The 12,891-nt window shown below is 37.6% G+C and overlaps 1 protein-coding gene across 1 annotated transcript in view; it reads right to left on the reverse strand.

The window, feature by feature from the left end:
• LOC104160030 (dedicator of cytokinesis protein 2-like) overlaps positions 1–12,891 on the reverse strand; it is a 41,077-nt gene that overhangs the window by 672 nt on the left and 27,514 nt on the right. Inside the window, exons 15-20 of the mRNA XM_009698082.1 lie at positions 12,027–12,110; positions 7,662–7,799; positions 5,456–5,583; positions 3,573–3,753; positions 1,972–2,092; positions 798–940 (exon numbers count right to left, since the gene is read on the reverse strand). Coding sequence (XP_009696384.1) covers positions 798–940; positions 1,972–2,092; positions 3,573–3,753; positions 5,456–5,583; positions 7,662–7,799; positions 12,027–12,110 — 795 coding nt within the window. The remainder of the gene's footprint in view (positions 1–797; positions 941–1,971; positions 2,093–3,572; positions 3,754–5,455; positions 5,584–7,661; positions 7,800–12,026; positions 12,111–12,891) is intronic.

The raw sequence follows: 12,891 nt of genomic DNA on the forward strand, positions 1-12,891 counted from the left end.
AAAAAAAAATTAAAAATCAACTTTTGCTTTGAAAGATCAGCAAGGAGTTGACATGTTAAAATATTACAAGTGTCATAGAATGCTTATGCTGTACATATCACTAGCTACCAGCACCTGCATTAAATGTCACCCTCCCACTACCTGAAAAAATAGAAAAACTTTAAAACTTTTGAATCTTGGTATCTGCACTGAATATACATGTTTTTTTGCATTCAAACACTGCATTAAATTCAAATTTTAATTTTGTGAAATTTCAACAGAAGTTAGTGAAAGGTTTCCTACTTCAAAGGAAGGCAACCTGCTCTAAGCAACATTAATGACTCCAGTGTAAGCCAATCTACTTTCAAATAAGCACCTCTGACTTCAGGAATTGATTCACACTGTGCATGTTTTGCCATATATGCTATGCTTGCCTTACTCTGGTGCTAGTGCTAACTGCCCCATGTAATTAAACCGACCAAGAAATAATTGCTTTCCTCTTTTGCTAATAAATGTCAGAGAAAAGGAATCAATCAGCCGGTCAAATGAGACCTCTTGTGGTACACACGCGGAACTGCACATCTGAGCCTGCCTGTTATACACACACACCCACAGACAGCCGTACTCCAGAAAGCACAGCCACAGGCAAATCTTCGCTTCCCCATACAGCTTCTACCTCTCTCTGACGAGAGAAGGAAAAAAAGGAAGTAAGAGTTTGACTGTGATCTCATGTTATTTTAAAAATTACTTAATTTTCAGAGCGTAGAATTTTTGAAGAGGTAGCGCTCTCTTTTTTCCCCAAAACACATAGAACTTACCATTGTTTTAAATAACTGGTTCACTTTCTTTTTTTTGAAGGTTTTCTTGTCACCATCTGAGGTGGAAGGAAACACTGGTTGACTCAACCTATGTGATGCAATTGTTTCATCAGGTGCCGCAGGGCTGACGGACAGAGTTAATCCTTAGAATAGAAACATATTGGTTGCACGAAACAAAACCAAAAAAGGAGAGTCAGAGTGTAAGACAAAGCAGAAATCAAAATAATGAACTACTGCAATTACCAGAAAGAAGTGAGACATTTTTAATCTAACTATATCCTTAGAATACAAAAATAAGTAACAGGGAAGCACTAAACTTTACCACATTGAAACTGAACACTGAAAAAAATGAACCAAGCTGGCCAAAGAAGAAAAAAATAGATAAATGCATGAAAAACTGGGCCATGACAGTCTGTTGTGTTAAGTGTCTGTAACAGGCAGCTGGAAAGACAGGGACAATGAAAGGGACAGATGAAGTGCAGGTGAAGAAATGGGATGTGCTATGGAAGAAGTAGGGAGTAAAGGATATTGAAATAGGGCACATTTTCTCTACACACTCTGGCCTAGAAATGAGTTCCACCTTCAGTTACACTTTCCCCCTCTCTATCATGCAACTGTTAGTTTTTCTAGTGGGCTGCTATGTTATCTCATTTCCCCTTCCTCTTGCTGTGAGGGAGGCTTATGAAATTCCTCTCTAACATCAAAAGCAGAAGCTGAAACCCTACTATGGGGCAACCTTTGGGGATATTCATCTGGCAGAGCAAAGTACAGAGCACTTCTTCCTGCTTCAAACGCTGCCCTCAGCTGTGAGGGCGGACTGCAGATGCCCTTGCTTCTGCAAATGAGACCCTGCAAAGCAAGGAAGATGAATAAACCTTGCCTCTTTCAAGGCAGGGAGAGTGGCCACACTACAAAAGGAAGCAAAATTCAGAGCTCCAGAAGTAACACTTTTAGAATTTGCATGTTAGCACTAGGCAGCACAGCGTTATCAAGCAGTAGTAGCAGTCCAGCTTCACGTGCACAATACACACGTCACTTGTAATCTTTGTCTCAGAGGCACGGAGCTGCATAGAGTGAGCTACCTGCTCTGCTTGGAGCAAACCCTTTATCGCTATGTTTTCTTAACACGGCAATACAGAAGTGCAGAACTCTTGTCTTACTGTAAGCAGCTTACCTGGGATAGTTGGCATAGAACGACTGACAGAACTCATCTGCTTGAGGACAGATGTTTTCTGAGGTGGCACTACATGTTCTGAGAGGTTTGTGTCACTCATGAACTCGTATTTCCTTGACAGCTGTTTAATAAAAAAAAAAGCCATTAATGATGAACTGATATATAAGCAAATATCTAAGCAAAATAATATTTTGTGAAAAGCATAAAAGAAAATAATTAAACAATCAATCATGCCTAACCCGAGTTCTTTATGGAATTGTTTGCTGAGTAAACAATAAAAGTAACTAGAAGCAGTTGAATTGGGCCCACATATAATATTATATACTGGCTAAAAATATGTAATGATTTTGCAGATGATTTGTAGTTAGATAAATACTTCTCATTCCACATAGAAAAAACATTAATCTAAAAAAGCCAGCTACAAGACATTGTGTAATCTGGAACTGTAGGATGGTATTCCTACCATATCTTTGGAATAATACCATCAGCCAGCTCTGAATGTGATCTGCAAAGTAAAATGAAGTTTTGAAAACATTTTTCCCTATTGCATTAACATAGACAGCTTGGCTGCTGCGAGGCTTGTCGCTATTTTTCAGAAGCAAAAGAAAATCCTATACCTCAGTATGGAGTGAAATTCCCACAGTTAGGTGTATGTGTTACCTGATTTAATCAAAAGACAAAGGTGTTGCTTGGTTTTGTATATTAATGCTTCTCAGAGCGTGACTGTGCTTTGTATCTCTCTTTTGTATTAGGGCACTTCATGTAAGACAATCATAAGCCTCCATAAGTGTCTCCTTGTTTCCCAAAAGAATCTTAAATTTCTACTGAATTCACTTTGCCTTTGACAATTCCTCCAAAAATTTTTGATCAAATGACTTATGCCCTCTCCATGTAATTCAACAATCTGTTATTGCCTGACAATTTAGATAGGGCTTGTGTATCAAGAGGACATCTTTCAAATTTTGTTTTGGTATTCTTTCTCTTTATACTAAAAGAAGAAAAGTCTCCTGAGAATTAAACTACCAAAAAAAAAAAGCATAGTGAAAGTTATATAAGTCATTCTAATGATCTAGCAGTGCAATAAAAGCACTCAGATGATCTATGGAGCGAGAGATACCAGTGCTTCCAAACTTCAGTCTGGCACCATTTAAGGAACACTGTTTGCAATCTTGCAGTTTCCTAACAGCTGCATGTTCCATAACAAGGTACAAAACGTACAAGGCTCATCACTTTTGAAATAGCCCTGACTGCAAGGAGTTGCCGTGAAATGTCAGCACAGTCAATTGCCTCTCCATAGGAAAGCTAGCTTAACCCTCCCAATATAGGACTCCATTTTAAGCTAACCAAGCTTCAGAATTTGCAACTTCAGTGCTATATTATCTGTCATCATAAGCAAGTAGAGATATACTGATTTTTCCATTGATTTGTTTCCTCCTCAGCATCTTGCAGGTTTCATTCATGGCAGGCAGATCATCTCTGCCTCCTGCACATTTCCCTTTATGACAGCTAGACTTCTATGGGATATATTTTTCTTTCCCTTAGCAAAGGACTAATGTCCTTTTTTACAGGTTATAAAATACTACTCCAAATCAGTAACATACACATTTCATGTCAGAGATAGAAACATCAGGTGCTGTCTTCTCATCGGCAAACACCACACTGCTTCTCTTTGTTCTTTTTTTGGACCTTCTCATCTTTACTTCAGGGTGAGGATTAATTTGCAAAGCAGTCTCCTCTGATTCTGCTTTTACTTGCTTTGGTAGCACTGCTTCCAGATCAAAGCTGTAGGAGCAAAAGAAAAAAGCACAAGTTGCTGAATGATATTTCAAAAGCCACTGGTATTCTGATGTCACTTCCCCATGAAATATAAATGCAGGTCATCCTTTCCTTTGACTTTCTATGCAGCCTTGCAAATTGTTGGCAAAAAATATACGATGTGCTTTAGCTGGCAACTGTAGATACAAGTAAGATGGCTTCAGGAGGTATGACATTGTCTTAAAATGTTGCAAAGAATGTAAAACATTAATATGAGTGCAAATCCCTTTTTAAAGATTTGTGTGTTAGCTTAAGAACTCCTAAGAGTGTTTAAGAGCTCACATGGCCAGCTTATGTGCGGTGATGATGGTGCTGAAAGCAAGACATGCTATTTTGGTTGTTGAAAACAGTGGAATAGAGTATTGTCATGTTTTAGATGCATTCTCCTATTTATTTCACCATATTGGACAACAACGCACATACCCAGCAACAAAAAAAAATCTCCCTCCTCTCTTCCTCTGATTTTTATACTTTAAAAATTGGGCTATTTTTCATTTAAAAAAAACCCACAACCAAGTATTAAATTGGTGCTGGCTTCACTCCCTTCTCTGCTGATGTAATTAGCCTATTGGACATGGGGCTGAAGTTATTTTACAACATAAAAATTGCTAAATCAAGTAGTATGGTGAATTTGTTGACCCATGCTTCCTAGAAACAAATTAGCATCATAAGAATTAAAAATAAGTGCATGATTCAGCTGCTTAAGTGTAGCTGTCTGGTTCCATAGGAGATGTCCTGCTTTATCAGAGATATGACACAAATCATGTTTGTGTGCTACACCCTTCTTGAGTGGAAGCTGAAAGGCAGGAAGAGCAGCCTGGGGCATCTCATAACATGTGATACTACACATCTTTGTTAGACAACTCAAATAATTTCAGAGAGTAGTGTTAAACAACAAATTGGCAGTCAAACATGCAAGAGAGGGGTATCTTAAGAAGAAACACTTCCAAGTTAGGGTCATACACCTTTGGACTTTTTAAAAGTGAACTACTCAAAAAGGGAGTTCAGATGTTTTAAAAAAAAAATCACAATCAACACTATTCAGCAAGATCAATTTTGTGTGTACCTTGTTTGGGAAGAAGTTCTATGTGCCCAAAGGATAATTTATAAAGCGAACAAAACAATCTGTGGATGAAATAGCTATTCAATACACCTATAACTGTTCTCTCAGACTTAAAGTCTTTATGTTTCCCAGTGCTGCAGTTAAGGAAGCACATTAGACAAAGTATTTTGTATTATTACAGGCTTTACTAAAACGTTCCGTGTCCTTACTTGTAAGTTTGTAAATGTTGTCCTCTTCCTCTCCAAATTTTACAAGCAAAAAGATGCTAATTAAGTTTAAAGCTATATGAAGAGAAACTTGCAAAAACCTCAGATCTTTGTATTTTTTTTTAATTTCATTTAAATTTTAAAATACTTGTTTTCCAAAAATGAAATGCCACTTTTTTCAGGGAGAGTTGAGTGTATTTTGTCTATTGATGTTGAAACACTGTAGCTTTAAGACTGGAGGAAGTCATAGCTACAGTTAAAAATAATTTTGGCGTATTCTGAAGCGACTGGTAGCAGTCTTTATCCCTGAATGCCGTTTTAAAAATTTTTTTAGTTTCATCCCATAAAACTAGTTAAAAAACAGGACTGAAAGAAAATTTGTATTGTATTTATAACCAACCTTTCTGAAGCCATTTTCTTTGGAGTACTGCAGTCTGAATTCATGGAAGTCAGTGAAATAACTGATAATTGACGATAGGATCTCAGCATCGATCTTGGCCGTCCTACTCTCTTGTCATCAAAATCTGGCTACAGGATGGAAAAGAGAAACACATTCTATCAAACAACTTTGTGTGAACCTCATTTCATCCCTTTTCACTACATCTTGAAGGTAGCACAGAGGTTTTAACCCTTGGCATGAAAGCATTAATTACTGTGATTGTATCTTCTGTCTGAATATACTCTAAGACCTCCCAAACTCAATGATACAGTGAGTAGCTAAATAAACTAAAATTGACATAATTAACTGTATGTTTGAAAAAGAAATGAAGAGAAACAGTGTCTGCTGATCTCATTTTGAATAGACCTGGGGCATGCCATTAAAGCACTTGCTTGGGCAAATAGATTTGTTAGTCCTTGCTCCAAGACATTAATCATGCTCTGTCTTCAATACAACAGGTTCTGCCATCTCTATACATTAATATAGCCTTCTCCTGAAGAAGATTTAGCTATCATATTGGAAATATTCAGCTTAATGTTGATGGTTATTTAGGCTTTGCAGCCTGGTACAAAGTTAACTGAAGCAATCTGGCTTATCTCCAAATGCTTTCCTGTTCCTCTTGTTAATGAGGTAGGGACAAGGATCACATTTCTTGGCTAATTCTAGAACTGTTTCCTTTCTTCAGGGGTGGCTTCTGGGATGTAAAATCGCAGAGCACAGTTAGCTCTTCTCTCTTTTCTGTTCAAGTATTTCCTGGGATGAGCATGCCTCCCCCCAGTCAGCTCAGCACAGCGTCATGATATGAGGCAGGGTTTTGAGAATTTCCCAGTGCGTGCAGACCATAAACTACTTTTCCAGCCTACTTCAATTTCTATCCTATAAACATGATATGAATGACTTTTAAAAAACATTTCATATTAAAGCATAGGGTTTTGTTCTGATTATCTAGAAAATATAAAAATTTATGCATAATTTCATATGCCAAATTTCCAAATACTTTGCTTCTGATGTCATATCTCACTAAGACTCTGATGTCTAGCAGAAGACTTCGAATCATTTGTAGTTTCAACAATTATTTTCAAGTGTTTTGCAGAGTTCCCATGCAGTGAGTTCCCATGCAGTGAGTTCCCATGCAGTGAGTTCCCATGCTGCTTATCCTTTGAATGGCCATAATCTTGTGATAAAGACAGAATAGCTGCATCACTCTTTTTTTTCCCCTTATCTTTTAATCAAAAAGCTCAGGCCAGCCACCAGAGCGAGTCAGACATGCCAAAATGGCAGTAGTACCATTCACAAAGTACATTCTCTGCTCTTGCAAAATTTTAAATTGGTTGCTTTTTTTAAGTGCTGATCTGTAACAGTGCTGAAGGGTTCAGGCATTAGGCAAGACTGCTAATTATGGGTTACAGTCTCTTTATTATTGCAAAGATGGTGGTATGGGACTGAAAATAAAAAACCATACTGAGATAAATATATAGAATTTTCATCATACAGGTGTGTAACACAGCACAATATCCAAAATTTAGGTTAGAGACTTGCTACTTTTTCCCCCTATAACAGAAGAAATAAATCCTCTTATAAAAGCATCAATGCTGAAAGCAACAACATAAAATAATTTCCAAAGCAACTGGTATTTAATCACAAAAAACAGCCAACATCATTCTTGCTAGCGTGCACAAGCTCAGATAGACTATTTTATTCAAGAATTGACTGGAGAGTTTGTGTTTAGGAGTTATCTTTCAATACCCATATATTTCAGTTCATCTCAACTAATATTTATAGTATTATACACATGATAGGTTTTACTTCACAACACAGCTGGAAGTGGCTAGCACAGGGAGACATCAATTGCACATCAAAGCCCTAAACCACTAAGAAAAATTACAAAGAGAAGAAACATGAGAATTTGCTTTTACTTCCTTAATAAGGCGGAAAAGAATTGCAATTTTAATAGACATAATAAAATACGCCAAATCTTCCAGAATAAGAGTATCTGACATGTTGGAGAATTGAATCAAGTCTTTGACTATAAAACTCAGGTCCTACTACCTTCAGATCACAAGAAAACCCACAAGCAACAACAGTTTAGTATGTGTTTTTGTTTAGCAGAACAAGATATGTATTAAGTAAAGAGAAATTGCAAGAGAGGTTAAAAGGAGAGCAATACCAATTCTCTGGCTCCATATTGTTTTTCCACTTTAACTTTTAAATGCTTGAAACATTCCTCCATACGGTCATGGAAAGGACGAAGATTATCAGAAACTCTTCTTTCATGAATTTTAATTCCAGCCCCAAGGAAAGGTATCTTGAAGAGGGGAAAAAAGAAAAACAGTGAGAATATTAAACTGGGTCTGACAACCCCTCTAACTCCATTTAAAGTACCTGCTAAGTCAACTGCAAAACTCTTGTTATGACTGGCAGATAGATTTATCAGTTGATCTCAGCTTTTAGCAGCACCCACAAGATGGAAAGGGCTCACTCCTGAAAAATGGGCTTGCTCAGTAAATTTTTCAAGAATATTGGCTGCCTCATAGTGACTGTTTTCTCTCTTCTATGCATGTTAATGTTAATCCCTTATGAGATTAAACACACCGTGCGAGAGTTTTAAAAATTCTGACTACTAGCCCACCTGCTTATCAAAGTGCCTGCCACAGTTTACAAGAAAGAAGGTAGGGATGAAAAAATATCCAAGTGGATTCCAGGCAGGTGGTTTCAAACTCTTCCCTTTCAATCAGAGAGTTAAGTGACTGGGAAAGGTTTAAACTGATCTACTGGGGGCTTAATCATGTGATCACTTTGACAATTGCTGCTGCAATTTAGTATGTTAATGCCTGATTACTGAAGGTTACCTCTTCCTTTCTCCTTGATTTTACTCTGCAGATTTCCTCTGTACTCCCCATATCTCAAGAAAAACTCAGTAAGATAATGCTTCAATACAAAAATGAACAACCGAAGCCACGAACACAGTAGATTGCACTAACTAGGCTGCCTTTGCTAGGTTTTAACCTGTGCTTTTCCTTTTTGCTGCTCACCCTTTAGGCTGGGGTCAGTGCCAAGTAAGCAAAGGGGTTAATATCTCTGGTTCTTCCTACTAGAGCTGAAAGAAGGTACATAACAATAGTTTTTAAAAACGAGGTGGGGGTAGAGGGTGGGAGTGCAGAAGGGAAGTATAGATACCTACTCCCTTAAAGGAGAACACCTGATAAAAAGGTTAATAAAAGGTCTAGCCGTTCATTAAATATCTCCCTCCACTTGAATTTCTTAAAAAATCCTTCTCCTTTGTCAGAAGGAATGGCTTGTTTACCAAAGAAAAAAAAAAACAAACACTTATAATGAAGCAAATGTGATAGTGATACTACCTTTCTAACCCTCTTCCCTACAATGCTTTCCTTTGCTATTCTCTTGCTACTATTGCCTTTGCTGTTATATTAGTGTAATAATACCCAGTTAAAAGCAAACAAAACAAATCTTATCTTCAAAGGTAACGGGCAGCACACTTTGACATGCTGTTTAATTAATAATACACATATTCACAAAGAGAAACTTTGTAGAGCTTCTCTAAAATATAAAGACAATTCACTACTCTTCAGTCTTTGAAGACGGTGATATATGAGATTTGTGCAACATTCTTTTAGCTACCTTTCTGCCAGTAACCTGTTCTACCAGCTTTAGCATTGACTTTCAGCTATTTTGCATTAATGTTTGGGGCTTTTTTGTAAAATCCACACAGATTCCACACTTCCTTTTTGTGTTCTGACCCTATAAATACTATTAATATCATACACATCAGTTCACCTATTGACTTGATCATATTTTATGGAAATTTAATTTCAATATAAGTTTTAAAAACATGGTATTAAAGCCCATCTATTACTGACAGATCTGTGGTGGGCAACGATACAGGAGAAAGCTGGAAAGGTTGGTGACTCAAACTAATGACCAAACTGAGATGAATCAAAACGAAACAGGAAGAAACTTCAAAAACATTAAGAAAATAGTACTAAAAATTCCATTAAAACTATTTTGAAGATTCATTTCAAGGCTGAGAGAGGAATAAATTGTTAATTCTTGCTGTTTCTCATCTACAAAACAGAGATAGAATCATAGAATCATCGAATAGTTTGGATTGGAAAAGACCTTAAAGCCCATCCAGTTCCAACCCCCCTTCCACCTGGGACACCTCCCACCAGACCAGGTTGCTCACAGCCCCATCCAGCCTGGCCTTGGACACTTCCAGGGATGGGGCATCCACAGCTTCTCTGGGCAATCTGTGTCGCTGCCTCACCACCCTCACCAGGAAGAATTCCTTCCTTACATCTGATCTAAATCTTCCCTCTTCCAGTTTAAAGCCATCGCCCCTTGTTCAATCACTCCCTACCCTTGTAAAAAGTCCCTCCCCCCCTTTCTTGTCGGCCCCTTTAGGTACTGGAAGGCTGCTCTAAGGTCTGCCCGGAGCCTTCTCTTCTCCAGGCTGAACAACCCCAACTCTCTCAACCTGTCCTCACAGCAGAGGTGCTCCAGCCCTTGGATCATCTTCGTGGCCTCCTCTGGACTCGCTCCAACAGGTCCATGTTCTACTTGTGTTGGGGGCCCCAGAGCTGAAGGCAGTACTACGGGGCGGGGGGTGTGTGTCTCACCAGAGTGGAGTAGAGGGGCAGAATCCCTTCCCTCGACCTGCTGGTCACACTGCTTTGGATGCAGCCCTCTTACAAGGACAGCGTAAGATTAAATCAATGAGGAAGAATTTTTTAGCGAGTTATTACAAAAAATTGAAACATGGAACATGATGAGAAATACCTTGAGCCATTCACTTCTGATAGTAAAATTCCAGATTAACTCACACTATTTCATAACATCCCTCTTGAAAGGGAGATAATTATGTTACACCTCGATAGAGCAATTACTATGCCCATTCATTTAGGCAGCAAACAGTTCTTTCTGACTTAAATCATCTACATTTCAGAGGACGTAGCAGTTAGAGGTTTCTTAACAAACTACCTATGTGCAAAAATGTGAGCCTCTTCTCTCATAGTCATTCATTTTGCCATATATTGATGGCAATAATTTCTATTTAGACTAGATAATGCAAATAGAATTGATAATTTCTGAGGTTTTTCTTCCCTCCCTTATCATAACAAATGGTAAGGTCAATGAAAAGAGCCACCTTCCCTTGAATCTCAGCAAAAATAGAGTCTTTTCTGCTATCACCTCCCCTAGGTGCATTTTCCTCTTTGAGGACAAAAGGGTTCTGCAGGTTGGCTTATCATATTTACACTATATATAAAATAATGTAACAATAAATTAAAAAACTCAAATAACCTCAGTGCTGCTAGTATAGGCAGAATATTCAGCTTTCCTCTGGAGACACAGCTTAAAAATATTTACTAATGATCTTCCATGCTATTTGCCACAGAAAAGACACATAGCAGCAATCCTGAAGGGCCACTGAGCATGAAAATATCTCCTGTGAGCAACGAGCATTCCATTAAGGTTTCTAAAGCAAAAAAAAAAAAAACAAACAAAACCCAAACAAAAAACAATAAAAAAAAAGAAAGAGTATTTCCCAAGAGTATTTCTGACATTTGCAAATGCTTGTTTTCCCAGCAATTCATGAAGTCCTTATGACTTTTGTCATGCTCTCGGTTTTGTCTCCAGGAATACAACCTGAGTTTGAAATCCTGGCCCTTTTAACCATAAGTGTAGCCCACTATACATGGCTTTGACAAATCATTCCAAATGAGGTGTTCTACAAAGTACTTTTCTGGCCTACTGCTTCCCCTAGGACATAAGGAGATATATGGGTAATTCCCCTGCTTCTGGTAGCATTTCATCTGACTCTTAACGGTCACTTTAATGATGATACTCCCCAGGAAATATGATGTGATTTTTGTAATTAACCCATTTCTGCAGTTTAGGCAAAGATTTTAAAAAACCTGAAGGACAGGATCACTTAGATCCCCAAGAATGTTTTGTCAATCACATGCCACATCAGAGGGTAAGGAATTATTGCTATGCTCTGTTGTCAGTGATCTTTGTGGGTTAGTAACGGAATACATGCTTCCTGTTAGGCACATTAACATTGAAAGAGTTGAAGTCCTTTTTCCTACTTAAGGGAAACTACTAATATCTACATAGGGTAATAAACAGATAGTCCTTTTACAACTATACATACTCTGCAACCAAAGGTTTAGTAAAATATTCTCTTTTAGACCATGAGTCCCTTTTCAAAAAAATGCTATGAATTCATCACAGAACTAGGCAGGAAGTTTGTAATAAGAATCTTCTCATTCTTCTAACTCTCCCGGCTTTGGGGAAACAGTAAAAAAAAAAAAGAAAAAAACCACCAAACAAAAACACAAAAATCCCAAACCCCAAAACAAAAAAACCCAACCCTACAAAACCTTCCCACACCACAAAAAAAACCCTGGTAAAAATAACACAACTGTCTAAATGCTATGTTCTTCTGCTAGAAAGGCACAGAAAAAAGGAATAGCTGACGAAGCCTCAGATGACTGCTGTTAGTAGAAGTTACCTGCCAAGCAATTAGATCTTTGAGTCTGTTCAGCTTTTCTTGATCCTCTGGATGGTCTCTGATATATTCTTCTGTAAAGAAAGCCTTAGGAAAAAAAAAAAACCTGAGTCCATCATTTTGGCAGGTTAAGAAATCAGTGACTCCAGCTGGTGACCATATTTGTCATCAAATAACAGACATACGCATGCTCCCTAACCAGATGCTGTGCTAGTGATAATTCCTTATTACATCAGTTGAGAACTGAGGTCGGGTATTTTTTGTCAAAATGTATTCAGTCTTTATTCAACACTTCTGAGTTTGAGACTCTCACTATGAAACCTAATTATTGTTTGTTTTATTAAACTTGCACTGAAAGTAAAAAGGCACGAATTTGGAGTATCATGATTTACATTGATAAGTGATAATTTTATTCAGGTACTGTACTTACTGACATTAGCCAGTGTTATACAATAAAGAAATTTAACCCCTTCATAGATTAGCAGAGCCAGATACAATATACACACTTTTGCTGCCCAAAGATTTTATCCCCAAGGTACAAAAGAAGAATATAGCTATTTGTCCGTAACTGCCAAATATCTAAACAAAGCAGACTTTAGGACTAACATAGCATAAGTCATACTACTCCAGAATATGTCATGTTTACTGCATATAATTTATGTGTGTACATATATCGATATATCTATGGCAATTTTTAAGCACTATCCGAGTCTACCTGAAATGCTGAGCCTACTGAGCTTTTCATCAGGAAACGGCAGGCAGAAATAATAGAGGTCTACAGCTGTGGGGTAACCCCACATTCATTTTCATCCCAAACTTCAATAATTAATGATTTAGAATTTAAATTTATATGAGTTTTTAACATTCC

This window comes from Cariama cristata, unplaced genomic scaffold, assembly GCF_000690535.1.
Source record: "Cariama cristata isolate BGI_N322 unplaced genomic scaffold, ASM69053v1 scaffold3494, whole genome shotgun sequence".
NCBI classification, from domain to species: Eukaryota; Metazoa; Chordata; class Aves; order Cariamiformes; family Cariamidae; genus Cariama; species Cariama cristata.